General features: G+C 51.5%; 2 protein-coding genes across 2 annotated transcripts in view; one reads left to right on the top strand and one right to left on the bottom strand.

Moving 5' to 3' along the window:
- The window catches only part of CMTM4 (CKLF like MARVEL transmembrane domain containing 4), a gene marked incomplete at both ends in the record, with an annotated part of 55,503 nt that extends 49,645 nt beyond the window's left edge, over positions 1-5,858 (top strand). The window contains 2 exons of the mRNA XM_080702061.1: positions 4,167-4,265; positions 5,694-5,858. Coding sequence (XP_080558187.1) covers positions 4,167-4,265; positions 5,694-5,858 — 264 coding nt within the window. The remainder of the gene's footprint in view (positions 1-4,166; positions 4,266-5,693) is intronic.
- An 8,878-nt stretch (positions 5,859-14,736) lies between these two features.
- Positions 14,737-20,950, bottom strand: CMTM3 (CKLF like MARVEL transmembrane domain containing 3; the record flags this gene model as incomplete). The annotated part of the gene is made up of 5 exons (XM_080702612.1): positions 14,737-14,765; positions 15,275-15,398; positions 15,684-15,779; positions 16,711-16,866; positions 20,816-20,950. 5 exons carry the CDS (start codon positions 20,948-20,950, stop codon positions 14,737-14,739), a joined length of 540 nt encoding a protein of 179 aa, XP_080558738.1.
- Positions 20,951-21,076: the final 126 nt, after the last annotated feature.

The raw sequence follows: 21,076 nt of genomic DNA on the forward strand, positions 1-21,076 counted from the left end.
GGCTGTCCACGAACCATGATCCTCTGGTCTCAGCTTCCCGAATGCTGGGATTACAAGTGTGCGCCACACCCCTGGCTCCTTGGCATCTTTAAAAAGAACAAGTCAACTTTGAGGCCAGACTACCCACCAGGTGTTGATGGTGTAGTTAACTCAGCATTTAAGCAGTTTGGGCTTTTTCCTGAATTTTCTTTCTTTTTGGAAATCAAATATGCAGTGAGGCATTGCCCAAGCTATTGCCCTAACGCCAAAGCAGTAATAACAGAGGTGCCCGTGACCGCACGGAGGATCTAGGCATGGGCCAGGCATTGTACTTGGCTTGCTACTCACACAGTCATTTGGTCTCCAGGACACCCGGGGGAAGGAGTGCTATTCCCTCAGAAGAGGCTGAGGACAGAGCAGTTTGTCCAGTCAGAGGGTTGGTTAGGACCTTAGTATGGCTACAACTCTAAATAGTTGTGCTGTGTTCCTTTCCACAAGTAAGACAGGGGTTAAACCTGTGAAGCATTGGGTAAGTAATAGAGAAAATCTTCCAGTGACAATGTGACATAGAAGTTTGAAAGACCATAGAAAAGTGTGTTCTAGATTATGCAAACTGTGCTTTAAAAATCACATGCAGAGGAAGGTTCCAAGATGGCGGCAGCCGTGGTCACCACTGCAACTGAGGCTGCGAAAAAGGACATGCATTCCTCAGAGAAGCTCTGGACATCAGATTTTAGTTTAATATCTGAGTGGGACAACTTAAGGAGACATTTCCAGCCATGACTTCCTATGTAGAATACAGGAGAGAGAGTGGATAATGGTGGAATTAGAAGCAAGATGACAAGGAGGCACCCGCTACACAAGAAAAGTGATTTTGGGAAGAACACCCCAGAAGAGATTAGAGAAAAGACTGCTTCACCTGGGCATGGTGGGGAACTCTTAACAATATACCTTGTAAGAAAAATGATCCGGGCGTGTTGGAGGGAGCCAAGAAGAGCTGGGCAGAAAGCCGAGCCGCACGTCCCAGGGAACTCAGTGCACCTGGCCACCGTGCTCTTCTATGCTGTGCTGGGGGCCGTGGTGTGCTCAGAACAGCAGATCCTGCTCTACGTGGTGAGGCTGTGGGCCTCCGCTCTTGGAGAGGAGATAAAATTCATTGCTGCTGAGTGCTCGATCCCACAACCTCTTCAAAACACATATACTGTCTTTTCTTATTAAAAAAATATTGAAGAGGGGCCAAGATGGTGGCAGCAGCGGCCAGGATTCAGGAGATGCAGATAAATCCTAACCAATCCACCTTGAACTTTTGGAAAAAAAATCTCTGCGAAGGGGGACTGCTCCTGCCGCACACGCTTAAGAATTCTGGACATCATATCATGTAAGGAAGGCCCTCAGCAGAGAACCAGGAGGAAGGTGGCGGTGGCAGGGGCGGCAGAGGCCAGTATTTCGGAGAGGCAGAGATCCGATCCAATCGGCGGCAGCGATGGCGATGGTGGTAGCGACGGTGACGGTGGCAGCGGTGGTGATGGAGGCTAGTATTTGGGAGAGGCAGAGATCTGACCCAATCCACCTTGATCTTTTTTTTTTTTTTTTTGGTGGTACTGGGGTTCCTGGAAGCCCTTCTACCTCCGGGCTACACTCCCAGACCTATTTTTACATTTTTATTTGGAAACAGGGTCTCCTAAGCCAGCGCCACGCGGCTGGCTTCGAACCTGCGCGATCCTCCTGTCTCTGCCTCCCAAGCGCGGGGATTACAAGCGTGCGCCACCACGCCCGGCCCACCTTGATCTTTTGAAGAAATCGCCCCAAAGGTAGAATGCTACCGCCGCGCATGCTCAGGAATTCTGGACAACATGCTTTGTGGGAAAAATGTTTGGGAGAGATTGAGATGGCGGAGGCAGCAGCAATGGCAGTGGCCAGTATTCAGGAGAGGCAGAGATCTGATTCAATCCACCTTGATCTTTTGAAGAAATTGCCCCAAAGGTAGAATGCTACTGCTGCGCATGCTCGGGAATTTGGGACAATTCACACTGTGAATAAGGCCAGTGTGAATAAGGTGCTCGGAAGAGAACTGAGATGGCTGTGGTAGCAGCAGCAGCAGTAGTCAGTATTTGGTAGAGGCAGAGATCCAATCCAACCCACCTTAAAATTTTAAAGAAATATCCTCAAAGGTAGACTGCTACTGCTGCACATGCTCGGGAGTTCTGGAAAACATACTGTGGGGGAAAGATGTTCAGGAGAGAACTGAGATGGTGGTGGCGGCAGCGGCGGCGGTGGTGACCAGTATTTGGAGGAGCAGACAGATCCAGTCCAATCCACCTTGAACTTTTGAGGAAATCTCCCCAAAAGTAGACTGCTCCTGCCATACATGCTCGGGAATTCTGGACAACATGCTAAGTGGTCAAACGGTTTGGGGTATATCAGAGGGAGCCCTGCATAGCCGGGATGGGCCGCCATGCTGCATGTTCTGGGAAACATCAGCCCTCATGGCCACTGTGCTCCTCTGTGCAGAGTGGGAGACCAGGGTGCACTTGGAGCAATTGAGCCTGCTCTCTGAAGTGAAGCTGTGGTCCTCTGCCTTTGGAGGGAAGACAAAATTCATTGCCACTAGGTATTTGGGGTCCCAGCTTTTGCAAAAGACATGTACTGCTTTCTCATATTAAAAAAAAAAATGTAAGAATGCGAGGAGTGGTGGCGCACGCTTGTAATCCCCGCGCTTGGGAGGCGGAGACAGGAGGATCATGCAGGTTTGAAGCCAGCTTTGCTGGCTTAAGAGACCCTGTTTCCAAACAAAAATATAAAAAAAGAAATAGGTCTGGGAGTGTAGCCCGGAGGTAGAAGGCTTTCCAGGAACTCCAGTACCATGAAAAAAAAAAAAAAGGAAGGAAAAAGGGAACATCTGTAGACGAACTGCTCATAGTGACAGAGACCGGAGCCCTATGCACAACAAGGCAGGTGCCGGGGCCTCTGAGGCCAGGATAGGAGCCTACCATGTGGTATGTGGTGAGGCCTGTGCTGGGGCCAGCGAGGCCAGGAGAGGAGTCTGCCTTAAGGCAAGGCTGGTGCTGGGGCCTCCGAGGCCGGGATCAGAGCCTGCTGAGGGTTGAGGCCAGTGCCGGGGCCAGTGAGGCCGGGTTAGGAGCCTGCTGTGAGGCAAGGCCAGTGCTGGGGCCTCCGAGGCTGAGATCAGAGCCTGCTGAGGGGTGAGGCCAGTGCTGGGGCCAGCGAGGCTGAGATCAGAGCCTGCTATGAGGCAAGGCCAGTACCGGGGCCAGCGAGGCCAGGATCTGAGTCTGCCAGGTGGCCAGGCTGGTGCCAGGGCTGCTAAGAGTGGGATCAGAACTTACAATGCGACATACACAGAGAAATATCACAGAAAATAAAAAATCAGATGTTTTCCCTAATATGCAAAAACTAGGAAGAAATGGGTAATAGGAGGAAATCTAGTTGAAGAAAGGGCCCTATGGAGGAGCAATTAAGGTGACCAGTCAGAGGGGATGGGATGGAGGAAGATGGAATCTCTGTAAAGCACATGATATGTGTAAACAGATATATCAAAGTCAATCCTAAATCAAGCATGGGATCGAGGGAGGGTGAGGGAATGGGATGGGGATTGGATAAAGGCTAATTGGATGATGTGTGCTTGTATATTCTCACAAGTCTTGTATTCCATTGTGATGTTTGACTTCAATGCACCAATAAAACATATTAAATAAAAAAAAATCACATGCAGAGGCAGGAGTTCAGGGGCACTGCACCAGTTTTAGCACGTTTGGACTCTTGGGAACCATTGTCTATACTGAGATGATATGAACATCTTTTTAAAAAGATGACTTCAGAGAACTGAGGATGTAGCTCAGTGTAGAGCACTTGCATAGTACGCACAAAGCACTGATTTCTACCCCAGCACCACAAACAATAAAACATCAACAAGGATACCAGAGTTCTAAAGAGTACATAGTGGTTGCTATTTAGATCAAGAGTTGGTAATGCGGGTTTGGCGGTGGTGATATCCCAAGTAACCTCATGAACTGTTATTTTGGTCTTAGTGTGTGTGACTAATGCCCCTGTGACGTTGAGACTGAGATACCAAGCCATCAGAGGTTGGATATTTTGAGTTTTGCTTTGAAAGTTCTTCAGTTGCTTCTAGAATTATTCTTTTCTAATGATTTTGTCTCTTTCTTTAGGATTTGGTCAACACTGGACTCAGCACTTTCTTTTTCTTTATTGCCTCAATTGTACTGGCTGCTTTAAACCACAAAACCGGAGCAGAAATTGCTGCCGTGGTAAGTAAACTGGGATGGATGACTAAACTGCAGGCCGATGCTACCTCCTGACTTGCCGTCCTCTGTCCTCCAGCCTAGTTCTTTTTTTTTCCCCTTGGCCATGGGGGCTGAAGTAGGGGGAGGCAGATGAGAAGCTGTTCACTCTCAGTGCTCTGCATGTCTGTATTGCTATAGATTTATGAAGCACATGCATCACTTTTTAAATGGAGAGGGCGTAAAAGGTTTTTAAAATATATTAATCTGGCTGCTCTCCCAGTGCCACTCACTAGGTTCTCCAAGCCTTATCAAATAAATTAAGACCCGCTGTGTCTCACCTGGAGCAGCCCACCTGGAGCTGCCCAGATGAGAGGGGGCAGCTAGGGCGAGGAGCTGGGATTGGGAATTCTACCCTGTGGTTTGATTTGGGGCTTCCATGTGAGACTTTGATATTCTTTTGACATCATATTCTATCTGTATTTTCACAAAAGGCCATGAAGGTGCATACAGTAAAAGAGGTACTTTTGAGCCGGGCGTGGTGGTGCACACTTGTAATCCCAGCATTTGGGAGGCTGAGACCAGGAGGATCGTGGTTCACGGACAGCTTCAGCTACTTAGTGAGGCCCTTGCAACTCAGTGAGACCCGATTTTAAATGAAAGAATAAAAAGTAGGGCAGGGGGTGTAGCTCAGAGGTTGAATGCCCCTGGGTTCCATCCCCAGACCCACACACACAAAAAATAAATAAATAAAATAAAAGAGGTACTTCTGTGATTTAAAAAAAAAAGGATCTAAACACTCTTTGTGGTACTAGGTATGTTCTACCAATGAGCTACACCTCTAGACTGACTGACTGACTTATTTATTTATTTATTTATTTATTTATTTATATCTTGAGACAGAGTCTGCTACGTTGCCCTGGCTGGCTTTCAGTTTGAAATCCTCTTGCCTCCTGAGTTTACAAGCATGGGTCTTCCTGAGCTGGGTTTATAAGCATGGGTCATCATACCTGGCTCAAAACACCAATTTAAAAAAAGGTTTAGCTGGGCGTGGTGGCACACAATTGTAATCCCAGCATTTGGGAGGCTGGGACTGGAGGATTGCAGTTCACAGACAGCCTCAGCTACTTAGGCCCTCCGCAACTTAGTGAGATCCTGTTTAAAAAATAAAGAGTAAAAACTAGGGCTAGGGGTGTTAGCTTGGAGGTAGAATGCCCCTGGGTTCCATCCTCAGTACTGCAAAAAAAAAAAAGTTCAGAAGATACCCGAGACAGTCTGAAGGCCAAGGCAGGATTTTCTGTGGGTTACTGACTTGAGCCTCAGCCAGGTGCGATAGCTCTGCATTGAGCAGGGCTGGGGACAGGACAGCTGGAAGGGCTCCATCCAGCTCAGGGCCACAAGGGGCCTCAAGGGCCGGTTCAAGTACCTGAGGCTCGTTGTGCCTGTGTGTGTTAGATATTTGGCTTCTTGGCGACTGCGGCCTACGCTGTGAGCACGTTCCTGGCTGTGCAGAAATGGAGAGTCAGTATCCGCCAGCAGAATGCCAACGACTACATCCGAGCCCGCACCGAGTCCAGAGACGTGGACAGTCGCCCCGAGATCCAGCGCCTGGACACGTGAGGACCGTTGGGGTCCTCCGCCCTCCCACCCTCGCATCCGCCCTGCCAGTCAAGTTTTCTTTTCCCTCAGCACATCAGACTTCTGTGATTCAGTTGGATTTTGTCCACTTTGGTAAAAGTCTACTTTGGGAACGGGTGTCCAGAGTGGCCCAGTGGGTGGGTCTGCAGTGGCCTGGAGGGGCTCGTGGCCACCACGACTGCCCACGTCCACTCGCGGTTTTGACTGCCCCAGCCCACATACTCCCTTCTGACTCAGCCATCCTGTCCTTTGTATTTGTGATGAGTCAAGACTGGGTTAAATGGGGCTGTAAGAAGGGGAAGTACATGTCAAGAATGGGGAACAGAGTTGAATAGTCAGCCACCATTCTTGGGCAGCCCTGCAGCACCTTCTGGGTGATGCTGCGTCTGGCTGCCAGCCCCTCCTCCCTCCTTATCTTTCCTTCCCCATGGCATCCAGCCACCAGCACTGTCCCCAGGTCCTGTGTGATTCTGAGGGTCATGGCAATGGATGTGCCGGTGGGCTTTTTGCCGGGCCTGGTCCTCACAGGGAAGGAAAAGCTGCTGTCTTGTGGGCCAACTCCACAGGATTGCTGACTCACAGGAGGTCACCTCTTGTCTCCTACCCTGCTGAGAAATTACTTGATTCCTCCTCAAATCAATCACCTTCCTAAGTCTCAGATCCTTTTCCAAGGATATGGGGACCATCATGTTTGCCAGTTTCCTGCCTACCCAAGATACTTTGAGGCTGAATTGCAGAGTGTCTGTAATTTTACCTTCTCAGGTAAAAAGCCATGAAAGAAAATTTTACTTTTCCACCAGCCAAAGCACTTGCCCACTTGCTGGCTACAAGAACTGTATGTGGGGCGCGTTTGTGTGCTACTGATCAACACGCACACACGCCTTTGCTTTAGGGAGGTGTGCTTGTCTTCTAAATGCCTGAGAAGTTCTAAAGCAGTTCTGAGTAGATTTGTCGAGGATTGGGAATACTTGAATTTGCTGCAGGACACATCCTTCCGCTGGTGCTTTGGTGGCCCGGCTGTCGTCGGGCTGTGCACCATCACCATGAACACCTGTGGGAGTTGTGGGGGAATCCTAGTTGCTGAAGGTTATTGATTGATTCCTGCTAATTATTTTTATGTGTGGTTAATGAGTTAAACAAGCCTCTTTGATGGTGTACTTTCCTTTTTGTTGTTGATGTCATTAGAAATGAATTACATATTTCATGAAAAGTTTAAATTTGTTAGGTCTTTGCTCTCTGAACTGTTTTAATGTTTACAGATGTCACTGTAGCTCTAATATTTTGTGTTTAGTCTCACTAAGGAAAGGCACCGCTGGCGGGAAGATGGAGAGCCCCAGGGTTGTGCTGCACAGCTGGAGCTGTGCACTGTGTAGAAACAGCCAGGAGTGTGTGTTGGGGTAGGGGAGGAGTGCCCAGGGAGCACAGCATCTAGGGAGTGGCTTCTGGTTTAACAGGAGGGGCAACTGGTCACTTTCACCCTGAGCCTCTCACTCCAGGCTGGGGGTAGATTCTCCAGCTCACATGGCAGTGTGCTGTGCTGGTGGGCTAGGGGTCAGCTCCGGAAGCCCAGCATCCAGTCCAGTCCAGTTCTGCTGCAGCTCTGGTCATGGGCAGTGGCCCTGGTCACATGTTCAAGCACGTCTGCTTCAGGGCTGAGCCAGGGGGCTGGTGGTCGCTCCCTCCCCACTCCTGTCCCAGAGCTGGGGGCGGTGCTCAGTGTGGCTGAAAGAGCCCTCTCCCTAGGCGTGCGTGAGTCAGTGCACGTCATGCCTCCGACTCTGAGCCTGTCATATGTAGTGATGTGTGGGGAGCCGATGACATCTGGATTGTATCTGTTCATTTTATATATTTATTTTCCGTTTGTCAAGTGTGTCTGTCCACATAATCAAAAGTGGGCTTATCTCTCTGAGAATTCCGTCTAAACTAGAGGCACAGGGACTCAGCCTTGCATCAAATGGGCCCCCTTAGAGGGACCACCCTGAGCTTTATCAGAAATCTCCTTGGTGTCATGTGACTTGGCGTCAATAAAAGGCCACATTTGAAGTGAGACTGAAAAAAAGAAGAGCTCCAGGCAGGATTGCTGCCCAGGCTTTCCAGTCACTTCAGTCGAACCAGTTTATCATCTAGTGAAAGGAGACTGTTGACTGGCCTCCGGAGGCTGCATTGGCGGCTGAAAGAAATAGAAATGCTATGCTCAGAAATGCTCTGCTGAGCAGTGATCAAAGGTGATGATGTCTTATACCCAGAGAGACTTAGGGATTAATTTTCATCCTAGTGACAGAATCTTTGGAATTATTTATGTCCCTGTAACTATTTAATATCCTTTGTGCCATGAGGCTTCCTCATGGTTTTTTTTGTAAATGTATTTCCTTGTACTATTTAATTTGCCCCCACTAGAACCAGAAGTGACCTGTGTGGTTTCTGATTGGTGTGGTGCCTGGCGCTGCGTCTCCTCATCTCCAGGGAGTGCGGTGAGGAGAAGCCATGAAGGACACACGGCTGTCTCCCATGAATGTAAAGACACCTGCATTTTTCTCATGTCATCTCTGTATACAAAAAGAAGATGATCTAGCTTTGGGGGTCTTAAAATGATCTCCTTGCCAATTGAAGGAAGCAGATTTTTGCCTTTAGTAGTTCCAGTGTGGACCCATGTCAGTTAGATATGGGGCATTTTAAGTCCGAGGCAATCTTAGTTTTCTGTTTTCTGGTGGGACGAATTCGCTTCCAGAGTTCGAGCAGAACTTGAAGGGAACTGGCTGCATGCGTCTGGTGTGCTCCTGGACAGGCAGCGTTGATGCCTCCAGCATTTTGGACCCTCTGGTGGTTTTACTGGATGCAAACACTGACAGCTTTGGAGAGAGTTTATTTTGGCACTGATTTGGTCAGTGGAGGGCTTTTTCCCTCGGACTCTCCTTGACTCTTTCCCTTCATGCTGCCAAAGTCATAGGCAACATTTTTCCCCATTCATACAGAAACATTGCAGTTACGAAAACCTAAAGACATAATTGACCTCAGAAAGGGCAGACCCAGTTACAGATTAAAATGCCCTCAGAGAAGTTCCATTTAAACTGAATAGCTGACCAAACTAGAATGCAAGAATGTAGCCGTGTCCCCACGTCTTCCTTAGCATCCCGCGCTGCAGTGCTGGCATGGGCTGCCCAGCCATGGGGAGACCAGAGGGACGTCAGGCTCTGAGAGCTTGGCCTGGGCTTCATCGTCATCCCCTTCAGGCGGCCCCTGTGCTGGCCTCCACCTTGTGCTGGATACTTCTGGCCAGAGCTTCCTGGCTCAGCTGGAAATGCTCTTGATTGCTTCAGGTTTGCAGTTTCACCTGCCTTCTGTGACACTTTCCTAGTCATTCAGATGTGGGGCGAGCCACAAGCAGCCTCTGCGGGGATGCAGCCCTCTTCAATCTACACATGGATGTGACTTCTCGCATCTGAGAATGAGCCTTGGGTAACCCTGGGGTGTGGGCCAAGCGTATCTCTTTTAGACTGGCGTGCACTGTTTGAAGAAACCCTGCATCTGTCCATGTGCTCTCAGAGTGGACAGGTCTAGTTCCTTGTGTGCTAGGTTTCCTGTGGGTCCATCTCAGGCCCTGTCTAACAGAAACGGAGCATGGAGACTGTGGCCAAGTTAGTGACAAGGTTGGCGGTTCCTGCTTGTGCCGTCCACACTCCAAACAAGTAATCACAAAGTCACCGTACCACTGCCTGACTGTCATTTTCTCTAGATGTTGCCTATGGAGCACTAATGACATTGAACAGATAGCAGAAAGGGAACGCACTTTCCAAGACAAGAGCTGCTGGGTGATTCTCACAAGCAGAAGAAAGCTGCTTCCACCTCCAGCTATAACTCACCAGGCCTCCGGGCTTCTTTTTATTTCCTCACAAAGCTGCAGGATCCAGGGGTTTTCCCTTCTTCAGGTGTGGCTGATCTTATCAGCACCCGCTCCCAGGACCAGCCAGACAGGGCTTGGTGGGCAGGTGAGGGCCAGCAGGATCCGGGAGGAGGAGGTGGCCATCAGTGGTGCAGCTGGCAACCAGGCTGCCTAGGAAACCTGCACCTGGTTCGCTGCCTACCTATGCTCTTGTCTTTGGAAGACTGAAGTCTTGTGCTCCTAAATCAGCCACAGGGCAGGAGCTGGGTACTGGGGCCTGGTCTTCTTGGGAGCTCTATGTGACCTCCCGGCACCCTGAGCGCCTGGGTCAGGGCTGGCGACTCCTCTGCTCAAGTACCCCTGGCAGGACGCAGACCTGACAGGGTCACATTTTTGCTTTGCCAACTTTCCTGATCATAAAATCTTTTATTTCTTCTCTTTCAGCTGATGTGTATAAAGTCCTAAGATCTGTCTGGTTGAGTAAGTAATTTGAAATATTTGACCTTTTACGTTTCATTTATTTAGAAAATGTCTCCAAAAGAAAATACCTTTCAGTAAGTTAGATCCAAAGAATTTTCTTCTGAAAATTAGTGTTCCATGGGCTTTTCTTCATGTTGGTGAATAGCATCTGTATACACTTTGGCTTGAGACAGAGGCAGTGGTCTTATATTTTCCCTTCTTTGGTCTGGAATGTATTCTTTTTCCACTTGGATACAATTTCTCAACCTTTAGGATTTTTTTCTTTCTAGTTTTTCTTATTCCATAAATATAATAGTAAAGAAAAAGTGACCCATAAGCCCGATGGAGCTTTAGCCCGATAAGCCTGAATCATGGGCCACTTGCCCTGGAGTTTAGAGTTTGAGTCTGTGACTGGCACATCTGTTTTATTAAGGTAGTTTGTTGTCCACACTTTGCAACGAGACTTTGATTCGGATGAGCTTTTGGTTAAGGGTTAAAATGTACTCTGACCAGCTATTGGAACTTTTATAGGTTTAATTTTTATGGTGTCTGGAACTACTTTAATCAGTTTATTGATGGAATTTAGGGCAAGACTTGAAGTTTCTTTTCATAATTGTGCCTGAAAAAGAGATGGGATGAGTCAGGTATAGTGGTGCACACCTGTAATCCCAGTACTTGGGAGGGTGAGACAGGAGAATCACAGGTTCAAGACCAGCCTCAGCAACTTAGCGAGGGCCCTTGGCACCTTAGTGAGACTCCATTTCAAAATTAAAAAATAAATAAAATAGGGCTAAGGGTGTAGCTCAGAGGTAGAATGTCCCTGGTTCAACTCCAGTACCAAAAATAGAGAGAGACAGACAGACAGAATACAAGATTCTGATGATTTGTGTGGAATTTGGTAATAATCTGACATATCAAATCTGAGTTGTCTTCAGATGCTGTGGTTGCCACCCAGAGTAGGAAGCTCTCCCATGTTATCAGGAAGGGCAGAGGGGATGGTGCAGGGAGGCCTGGTGTCCAATCCAGGCATGGCCAGGCTGTTTCCTCCATGGGCCCTGCTTTGCTTTCTGATTTTTCTCAAATTGATGCTGACTCTGTTTCCCTCTTTGTGGAAATGAGGGAGGCAAGTGTTCAGGGCTTGAAGGGACATCTGGCTGGCCACGGGCTGGGGATGGCCAGGGCAGGATGCCAGGGACAGCCGCCTTGCTGGCCCAGGCCCCCACAGGGGTTATCTGCTTCCAACTCTTTCACTCATAAACCATTTAAAAATGAGTTTTCAGATCATGATGAAATCGACCTATTTGCATAAAATCAGTGCTTTTCATAACTTGATTTTGTTAGACGTGGTTCCCTCTAAGAGAATGCTAAGGATTGAAGCTATTTGTATATGTTGAAATTTATAGGGTTTTACCCATGGCAGAAGCACTAATCTATTTATTACAGGTATAACTGTATTTTTTTTCAAAGTAGGCAATTCTGTCTTTGTATATTTTAAGATAAATAATCACTTCACCTTTGGTGCCTTCCATGTGTCACATAAGCACTTGTCAATCATGGAGTTGGGGGAAAAAGATGTACATTTAGTTAAAACAGATAGACACTATTTTTGTAGCATGATTTTAGATTGTGTCCTTTTAATATTGCTTTCAACAATGCTGATCTTGAGGTTTGGGGCATTTTCCCTTTACGCTTCATATGTATTTTAAAAGAAACTAAAACAAAACAACAATCCCCCAGCTATTCCTGTCTCTTCTCTGCTGCATCCTCCCCACATCTTGTCTCTGCTTATTTAAATAGTCTGAGAGTGAGAGTATATTTCTGTGAAATAATTATGAGTATGTATAACTAACTGCATTTGGCATTAACCATTAGTTCAGTTTGAAGAGCCCCTGCTCACTTCAAGCAGTGCAAGGAAAGTGGTTCCATATTTAAAGGACAGTCACTGTGTTTGGACTTCCCCTTGCTGGCTCTGCGGTGGAGAGCGGCCTCGGCTCCTGGCTGGAGGGCGCTCTCTGGCCTGGCATCTTCCAGGCACCGCCGCCAGTGTCCGGTAGCGCTGCCACCCGGCAGGCGTTCCTCGACACTGGGGTTTTGCTCTGGAGCAAGGCACGGCAGACACTTTGCTATGAGGAGCGGGCGAGGCCAAGGCACAGGCAGTCATTGGGGGCCCCTTCTACTTCCCCTCAAGGATAATCTTGCATTAATTTAGCTGAGCCATTGCAGATCAAAGGTACAGATTTACTGAAACATGAAATTGCAGCCTTTTATTTTTGCTCTTCTGAAGAGCCAGAGCACGTAACTGTGTGATAACAAAGGAAGTCCAGACAGACAGCTAAGTAACAACTTTCCAGTAGGATCAGTCATTGGTACTTCACCTAGTGGCACTTTTGGGGGTAATGTTAATAAGAGTCCCACTTTGCTTCCAAAAAGTCTGTATCCTTTTGGCAGTTTACAGGCATGGCTGTGGGGCCTTCTGAGGTGACGCCATCAGGCAGACTTTGGTTCATGCTGTTTGTGGGCAGAGCTCCCATCCTGGCCTCGGCTGACACGGATACCTTGGGGCAGGCCTCCCCGGCCTGTGACTGGCTCTCGGGTTTGACCCTATACATTGAGCGTGATTTTGGAGCCCAAAGCATTTGCTCATGTTGATTTTTCCCTGACAGCAAAGCTTGACATTGCCCTCAGTCTCTCTTTTTCTTTTGAAGGACCAATTTTTCATGGTACTTGTCTTGATTGTTTTCAGTGTTCAGATCTGTATTTTTGTATGTAGAGGGAAATAATTTTCTCAACACTAATCGCTAATACATATTGTATTAAATTGTCATGAAGGAATTCTTTGTTTAATAAATGGACGTGTTAAAATGCTGCCGTGTCCTCTCTTCATTTCACCTCCTCTGCTCCCCAAAAGGCTGTGGACCCAGCTCCTAAACAGGCTCACCCTGTGGTGGTGGAAAATTCAGCCAGACCTTGGGGAGACCAAGAAATCCACCACACGCCTTCCAGCTTCTGCACATTGAGTCCTCCTGCTTGTATAACGTGCTGTATGTGTCGGTGGGATAGAATGCCCTGCGTTTCCCCATCAGCCTGGACCAGATGCTGACCTTCTAGGCTGCAACTCCGAGGACCCCTGTGCAACCAGTTTCTAAACCACAAAGCCCTGGGTTCTAGCTCCCAGGTGGCATGCCTCTGGTGTGTGAGAGGACCCTGGGCCAGTTTCCTACCCTTCCTCTCAAGTTTCTTTGCCTGTAAGATTAAATAAGCAGGTCAGACACTGCTCAGATGCTTACCCCAGGGCTGGCGTACAGCGAGTGCACATGCCACGTTGCTAAAACCAAAGCCCAGCCTTCACTCCGTTTACATCCCTGGTTTGTGTTGAAGTGCGCTAGGATACTGCACAGTATTGCTCTGCGTGGCAGAGGGACTTCCAACCACACGCTCCAAGCAGGTAGTCAGTCTGGTTTAATCCATTATGCCTTTTTAGGGTAGGAAATTGACATGCAAGGAAGAATACGGTTACAAATGCCCAAAACATGGGCCCAGAACTCTGGCTCATTCATAAGGCCTCTTGGATCACAGAAAATGCCATTTTTTAAAAGCTGCTTTGGTATAAAAATTTTATAAAAAGCTACAAAATTCCATCAAAGACATATACACAGTCTGAGTCCTTAGGTGAACACAGAGGGCTCATCCCCCAGAGGTGGTCAGGAGGCCCACCTGGGTGTTCAGGAAGCACATTACCCTGGGCGTCCCTAGAACTCGCTGCCAGGAAGTTTTGGCTGGGCCCGCCCAGCTGCCCGTCACAGGGCTGATGGGTTCCCTCTGCCTGTCAGGCCTGGCGAGTCTGTGAGCTCTTTGAAACAGGCTTTGACCTGGAATGGTCATTTCACCTGGAAAAGACACGGTCTCCCGGGTGTGCAGTGTCAGGAGCGGCTGCAGAGGCCCACTGCTGGACGGTAAGGAAGACCAAGGCCAGTCAGAGGCCCAATGCTGGACAGTAAGGCAAGGTCCGTCTTCTCCAGCTTTACCACAAACAGGGAACTTGTGCTTCTGGAACTGAAGGTCGCTGGGAAGGCGAGTCTCACCAAAGTGCTGGAGTGAGCAGGACACCCCATGCAGACCAAACCCCCCGGCCCCTGGAGATGGCCCTGTGGTTTCTGCCTCTGTCCCTGTTAGTTGAAACAGACGGCCCGGCCACCGCTTCACCCTGCAGTGGGAGCTGCTTGCTGTGGTATTAACACCGCTGTGTCCACTGCCTCTTGGACTTGTTTTTGGCAGCGAGGTTAAAGGGCTGAAGGTGAGTGGGGCAGAAATGGGGAGAGGTGACATATTAATGAAGCCATCGCAGACAGTGGTTCAAGAGAGCCAAGCCAAGGAGTGCGTCCACATACTGGGCTCGGGACCGCAACCCCGAGGCTGTGGAGGCCCACACAGGCAACCTCCCGTGGCCAGCTCTGTCAGGAAGGTGCCGGGAAGGCCCCGCCCCCCGTGGCTCAGGTTGCCTGCTTGGGCTCAGGCAGGCCTTCAGTCTGAGTCCGAGTCAGAATTCTCCTCTGAAAAGAAAGCAGAAAGGATGCTGGGCAGGAGTCTCCAGGCAGTAGAGAAGGATGGAGAATGTCTATTACACTTTCCTTGGAAATAAAACCCAAACAAGCCTGAGCTTGCCTGGGAGCTGTGGAGAGTTGGAGGCCTTGGCCCTTGGGCCCTGGGCATGCAGGGCCGCAGGGGGAGCAGGTCCAGGCTCGTGGACACTCTGGGTCTCAGGTGAATGGGAGTCCTAAAAATGTCCAGTTGCCCTGAGGGCTGGTTCAGGAAGAAAGCCTTGCAGGGCCAGAGGCATGGGGCATGCACTCAGCTTGCCCCTCCCGGAAAGCCTGGGGCCCCAGGCTGACTGGCTTTGTGATTGGCCACATGAAAAGATAACACAGGCTGTAAAAACAAGTCCTGCTCTTATGCCAGCTTCTAACCAGCCAAGCACCCTCCAGGGAGCACAGGGCCCCTGAGCGATCCTGGGGGTTATCAGCTAGGTTCCCAGACAGAAACCGCGCAGGGGACCACCCACCTTCTGCCCTGTGCGCTGTGTTCTCCTCCGCTGCGGAGTCACCTTGTTTGAGGAATTTGGCCACTTCGTTGAAGATCAGGTAGAAGTCAATTGCAAACACGATGGTGGCCAGGAAGCCGAAAACCTGTTGGACACATGCAGAGGAGGGCGGTGGCACTGCAAAGCTGCCCAGCCGTACGGCAGGACAGGCAGACACAGGCCCTCCGAGTAATAGGAACTGGGGAAATGACCACCAGCCTTTCAAAACTCGGGCAGAGTCTATCTCTTAACAAGTCTCTGAAATGACTGAGACCACAAGGGAGCCCAAGAGGCCGCTGCAGGGAAAGGATGAGCCCGAGTCCCACCCTAAGTGAGTATCCAGAGAGGCTGTGGTCCAGGCGCCCCCTCCCAGGGGTGGGCAGCTGCTCACCCCAGCTGCTTTGTAAGCCCCATCCGAGTATTTGGCCACGGCCGTGATGGAGATGACGAAGTAGATGAGGGCGGCGGTGACACAGCGCAGGAAGTCCTGGGGAAAGAAGGGCATGGCCAGGCTGCCTGAGCTCCCTGCAGCGGGGCACGCTCAGGCCCGCCTGGCCTCATGCCCACCCCCAGGTTCAGCATCCCTGGAGTCCTGCCCTGTCCTAGCCCATCTTTGCCTTGGCCCTTGGCCCTCCCGCCCTGCCATGTGCCTCCTACTGTTCTGCCAGCAGCTGACACCGCCCTGCCCCTGGCCCAGCCAGGCTCTACCCTCAGCCCTGTGGACCAGGCTGTAGTGTGCTCTGTGGCTTGGCCCATCTGTGGGAGGTGGAAGTTGGAATCCTCATCACCTGCTCCCTGTGGGGAAACCTGGCCCTAGCCCTGGCTTTGCCACACACTGTAGCAGATCCATTTGTGAGTCACTGTTTCTGCTTAGGGACATGGATGCAACCCTCTGCACGTGAGAGCCAGGATGCTGGCAATGAAGAGACCAGGGTTTTAGCTCAGCCTTTGCTGCCCCTTCTCCATAACACAGTACAGTCACCAAAGGCCTGTGGCATGGGATCTGGGGCCCCAGGCAATCAAATAAGGCCAGTGATGATAGATGCAGAGGTCTGGGTAAACTCCACAAGTCCTGGGTTAACCTGCCCTGCAGCTGGAAATGGCTTGAATTCCTGTGGCCAAGGCACATTCCTGCAAGGCCCGGTTGTAAGCACCAGCGCCACCTGGTGGTCATGGGCGGTCTCCCAGTTCCCTGCTTCATTCAGACCTGGTCGGGAGAGGCCACGCCAGCTCAAGGTCCCACGGATGCCATGCCTAGTGGGGACTGGATTATCTGAAGCCCTCCGGCTGCACACCGCCCTTACAGCACTTTGAAGCTGGGCAAGGACGAAATGCAGAACTCTGGGTTCCTCATTTAGCTGCCCTGCAATGAATATCATCCCAGTCAACCCTTCCCTTTTGGGTCCCCTAGTCCTCACCATCATGGGCCAGCACAAGCCCTGCCACTTGTCATTCAGCTGCATGGCATCAGCAAAGAGGAAGTAGACAGCGAGCAGGAACTCCAGCAGAGGCACCGTGAGGAAGGCGGACGCCGAGGACACCACGTAGCAGATGAAGGTGATGAAGGAGAGTCCCTGCAGGGCAGCGGGAGAGTGTCAGAGCCTCTTGCCCAGTTGGTCCAGTGCCCTCTGATGGAGGTCCTACGTGCTCCAGCAGGGGGAGACACCTGTTTATGATGCTGCCGCTGGGAAGCGGCAGTGCTAGGATTAAAGCCCTTATGAAGCCCGGAGTGGGGTGGTGGCATTCATGGGTGATCCCAGTACTTGGGAGGATGAGACAGGAGGACTGCAGGTTTGGGACCAGCCTGAGCAATTTAGTGAGGTCCTCAGCAACTTAGCAAGACTCTTTCAAAATGAAAATTAAACGCAGCTGGGGGTTTAGCTTGGAGTCATAGAATGCTCCTGTGTACAATCCCTAGAAACCCCCCCCCACACACACACACAGCCAGGCATAGTGGTGCATGCCTGTAAACCCAGTACATGGGAGGCTCAGACAGGATTGCAGGTTTGAAGCCAGCCTCAGCAACTTGGGCTGTCAGCAACTTAGTGAGACTGTTTCCAACTTAAAAAATTATATATGTGTGTGTGTGTGTGTGTGTGTGTGTGTGTGTGTGTGTGTGTATAAAAAAGCCGGGCATGGTGGTGAATGCTTTTAATCACAGTACTTGGGAGGCTGAGACAGGAGACCTGTGCAGGTTCGGAGCCAGCCTCAGCCACTTAGTGAGGCTCTCAGCAACTTAGTGAGACCCTGTTTCCAAACAAAATATAAAGAGGTCTGGGAGTGTAGCCCAGAGGTAGAAGGCCCCTGGGTTCTATCCCCAGTACCATAAAAATGACTGGGTTGTAGGTCAGAGTGCCCCTGGGTTCAATCCTCAGCACCAAAAAAAAAAAAAAAAAAAAAAAAAGACTACCTAAGTCCTTCTGGACATGGCCCTGAGTACTGGCCCATGCCAGCTCCCTGTCAGCACCCAACCTTGAAGTTCCAGCCTCCCAAGGATGTCTAGCCCCCCACCCCAAAGAGGCCACCTCTTGGGGCAGCTCACCCCTTCCCTTTATTGGCTCCATCCAACTCAGAGGGTGCCCACCAGGGGCAAACCAAAACCAGTCTGCACCTGTTTCAAAAGGTTAACACCCAAGCCGGGCGTGGTGGCGCACGCTTGTAATCCCCATGCTTGGGAGGCTGAGACAGGAGGATCGCACAGATTCAAAGTCAGCCTCAGCTACTGAGTGAGGCTTTCAGCAACTTAGTGAGACCCTGTTTCCAAATAAAATAAAAAATAGGTCTGGGAATACAGCCTGGAGGTAGAAAGCCTCTGGGTTCCACCCCTAGTACCACCAAAAAAAAAAAAAAAAAAAAAGGAGGATCGTGCAGGTTCGAAGCCAGCTGCACTGGCTTAAGAAACCCTGTTTCCAAATAAAATATAAAATAGTTCTGGGAGTATAGCCCGGAGGTAGAAGGGTTCCATCTCCAGTACCACCAAAAAAAAAAAAAAAAAGTAACACCCAACACCTAAGATCTGTGCTTTTTCACTCAATATAATTTTACCTGAAAAACAAAAACTATCTTGAACTTTAGTTAACAGTATGCATGCATTGCATGTTTAGAATTAAAATGTGCTAGCCAGGCATGGTGCACGCTTGTGGTCCCAGTACTTAGGAGGCTGAGACAGGAGGATGGCAGGTTGGTGACCAGCCTCAGCTACTAAGTGAGGCCCTCCACAACTTAATGAGACCTTGTTTTAAAATAGAGGATAAAAAATAGTGCTGGGGGTGTAGCTCAGAGGCAGACTATCCCTGGTTCCATCTCCAGTAAAACACGTGCGCGCGCGCAAACACACACGAAATGTACTGATGCCTGCAATTTAATTTGAATGCATCAAAACATAAAATAGATTGACGGATAGATGATAAAGCAAGTGGCAAAGCATTAACCATTGGTGCCATCTAGGAAGTGGGTGGTAGGTGAGTGTTGATGATAAAAAGCCTTACAGCATTTGGGGATTTGCATAAGAGCAGCAGGAGAGGGCACACTGGCGCTGAACCAGGAGCCCTGGTTCAGAAACGGTGACTAGCTATACTAGAACTGCAAGAATCCAGTTCACTGCAGTTTTGCCCACAACGTTGCGGGCGTACAGGATGCTGAGGGCCGCCTGCTCACCCCGCAGACCTCCCTGAACCACAGGGCAGACCAGAGGCTGGGGCTACTGGACAGGTCAGTGGTTCCTCGTGCCCAGTGCCTGCTGGGATCTGTGGGTGCTCTTCTGATCCCCACTACCACTCCCGTGGTGCGGCAGCACTCACAGCCGTGTGTGTGTGTGTGTGTGTGTGTGTGTGTGTGTGTGTGTGTGTGTTTTACTGGGAGTTGAACCCAGAACATCCTACCTCTGACCTACACCCCTGCTCCTATTTTATTTTTTTTAAACAGGGTCTCATTAGGTGGCTCAGAGTCTCTCTATGTTGCCAAGGCTGTCCTCAAGCTTGCTGAGCTGATCTTCCTGTCTCAGCTTCCCAAGTGTTGGGAGGAGAGGCATGAGCCACCATGCTCATTTACAGCCCTTCTTTACAGATAAACACCCTGTCTCAGGGCAGCAGAGTTTGAACCCGCGGCGGGCACGCCCGTGGGCTCTGGAGTTCATCTACCATGGTTTGTGTCACTGTGGCTGGGCGCGAGCACATTCATGGCTGAGTAGCTGGAAGCAGGGTCAAGGGCTGGCTGCAAGAAGCCCCGGGGGGATACCCAGATGCCCTGCAGGAAACACTGTGGCTGCGACAGATAAATGAACTCCGGGGACCCCAGGGCACACCCAGGGCATCCTCAGCTGTCTTGACATGGCCATGGGGGTATCTGCCCCCCACAACCCCCAGGAAACAAGGCCAGGGGCTTGGCCACCAGTCCTGCTGTACTTCCTCAGCCAAAGGCTGCTGTGTCCTTCCCCTTCCTGTCTCTCAAGCCCTCAGATCCTGATGCTGGGGACTCCCGTCTTGATTCCTGCTTCCTTATTCCTCCATTCTTGATGGCCACTTCCTCCCCTCCCCCTCCTTCCATGTCAGTCTCCCCCGACTTGGGTCCGGTGGGAGGGGCGGCCTTGTGCCTGAGTGCCCACCCCTTACCCTTCCTCCCTCTTCTCCTCTGCCTGGATCCTGGCCTCCTGCCACCAAGCCAGGCCAAGGGTCTCTCTCTGGTTCTGGGTGGGGTGGGGCTGGAGCCCCAGGGCTGGATTCACCCAAAGTGACTCCCAGGGGCTGCTCCAGGAGTGTGGGCTCGGGTCTGCCTGGGGACTCACTGGGCAGCTGGGGAGGTGCCAGGCTGGTGGCCTGGGGTGGACACCAGGCAGAAGAGGTGGTAGGGCCAGTCTCTGCCCTGTGCCCTGGGGCTGGAGGAGGTCCTGCCCCCGATGACCCTGACGCTCCGCCCCCTCCCAGCTCACCTGGCCCCTCGACGGTCACCTAGAGCCTGCCCCCCACTCCCCGAGTGGGGATAAGGGCTGGTATTGTCAAGAGGTGCGGCTGGGGGTGGGGGTCCCTTCACCCACGCACACACCCACCGCCGCCCATTCCCGGAGGCCCCAGTCAACCCCACCCCGCGCGCGAGGCAATGCTGAGAGTTATCTGGAGTTGTCCGAGGACAAAGAAGGCCTGCCCGGGGGTGGGGACGAGGGGGAAGGATGAAGTCACCCTGCAGGCTCCCGTCCCCGCCCCCGCAGGCCAGGGGCCCCGTGCCCCGCAGCGCGATCCCAGCCCGGGGGTCCCCACTCTATGATCCCCCACGTCCCAGGCCCGGGGGTCCCCACTCTACGAGCCCCCCACGTCCCAGGCCCGGGGGTCCCCATTCCACGAGGCCCCCACGTCCCAGGCCCGGGGGTCCCCACTCTACGAGCCCCCCACGTCCCAGGCCCGGGGGTCCCACCGCGCACCCCGGGGTCTGCAGAGCGAAGCGCGCGCCGGGCCGCCCCTCCGCGGGCCCCCAGCCCGGGTTGAAGAACCGGGGGGGATGCGGGTCCGGACAGCTCGGGGACGCACTCACCGACTCGGCCAGCAGGAGGCGGCCTTTGGGCGAGCAGAGGAAGGCGCGCGCGGGCAGCAGGGCGCGGAGCGCGGGGCCCGCAGCGCCCGGCCGGGGGCTGCCCGCGGGCTCGGGCTCGGGGTCCGGGGGCCACATGGCGGCAGGCCGCGGCTCCCTCCCGCCAGCGCCCGGGAGGGAAGCGGAAACCCCGACCGACCGACCGTGCGGAAGGAGGAAAAGGCGAGGCTGGCGGGCGCGGGGCGCGGGGCGCATCCCCCGCCC

The sequence above is a fragment of the Muscardinus avellanarius genome (assembly GCF_963383645.1).
Source record: "Muscardinus avellanarius genome assembly, chromosome: 10".
NCBI classification, from domain to species: domain Eukaryota; kingdom Metazoa; phylum Chordata; class Mammalia; order Rodentia; family Gliridae; genus Muscardinus; species Muscardinus avellanarius.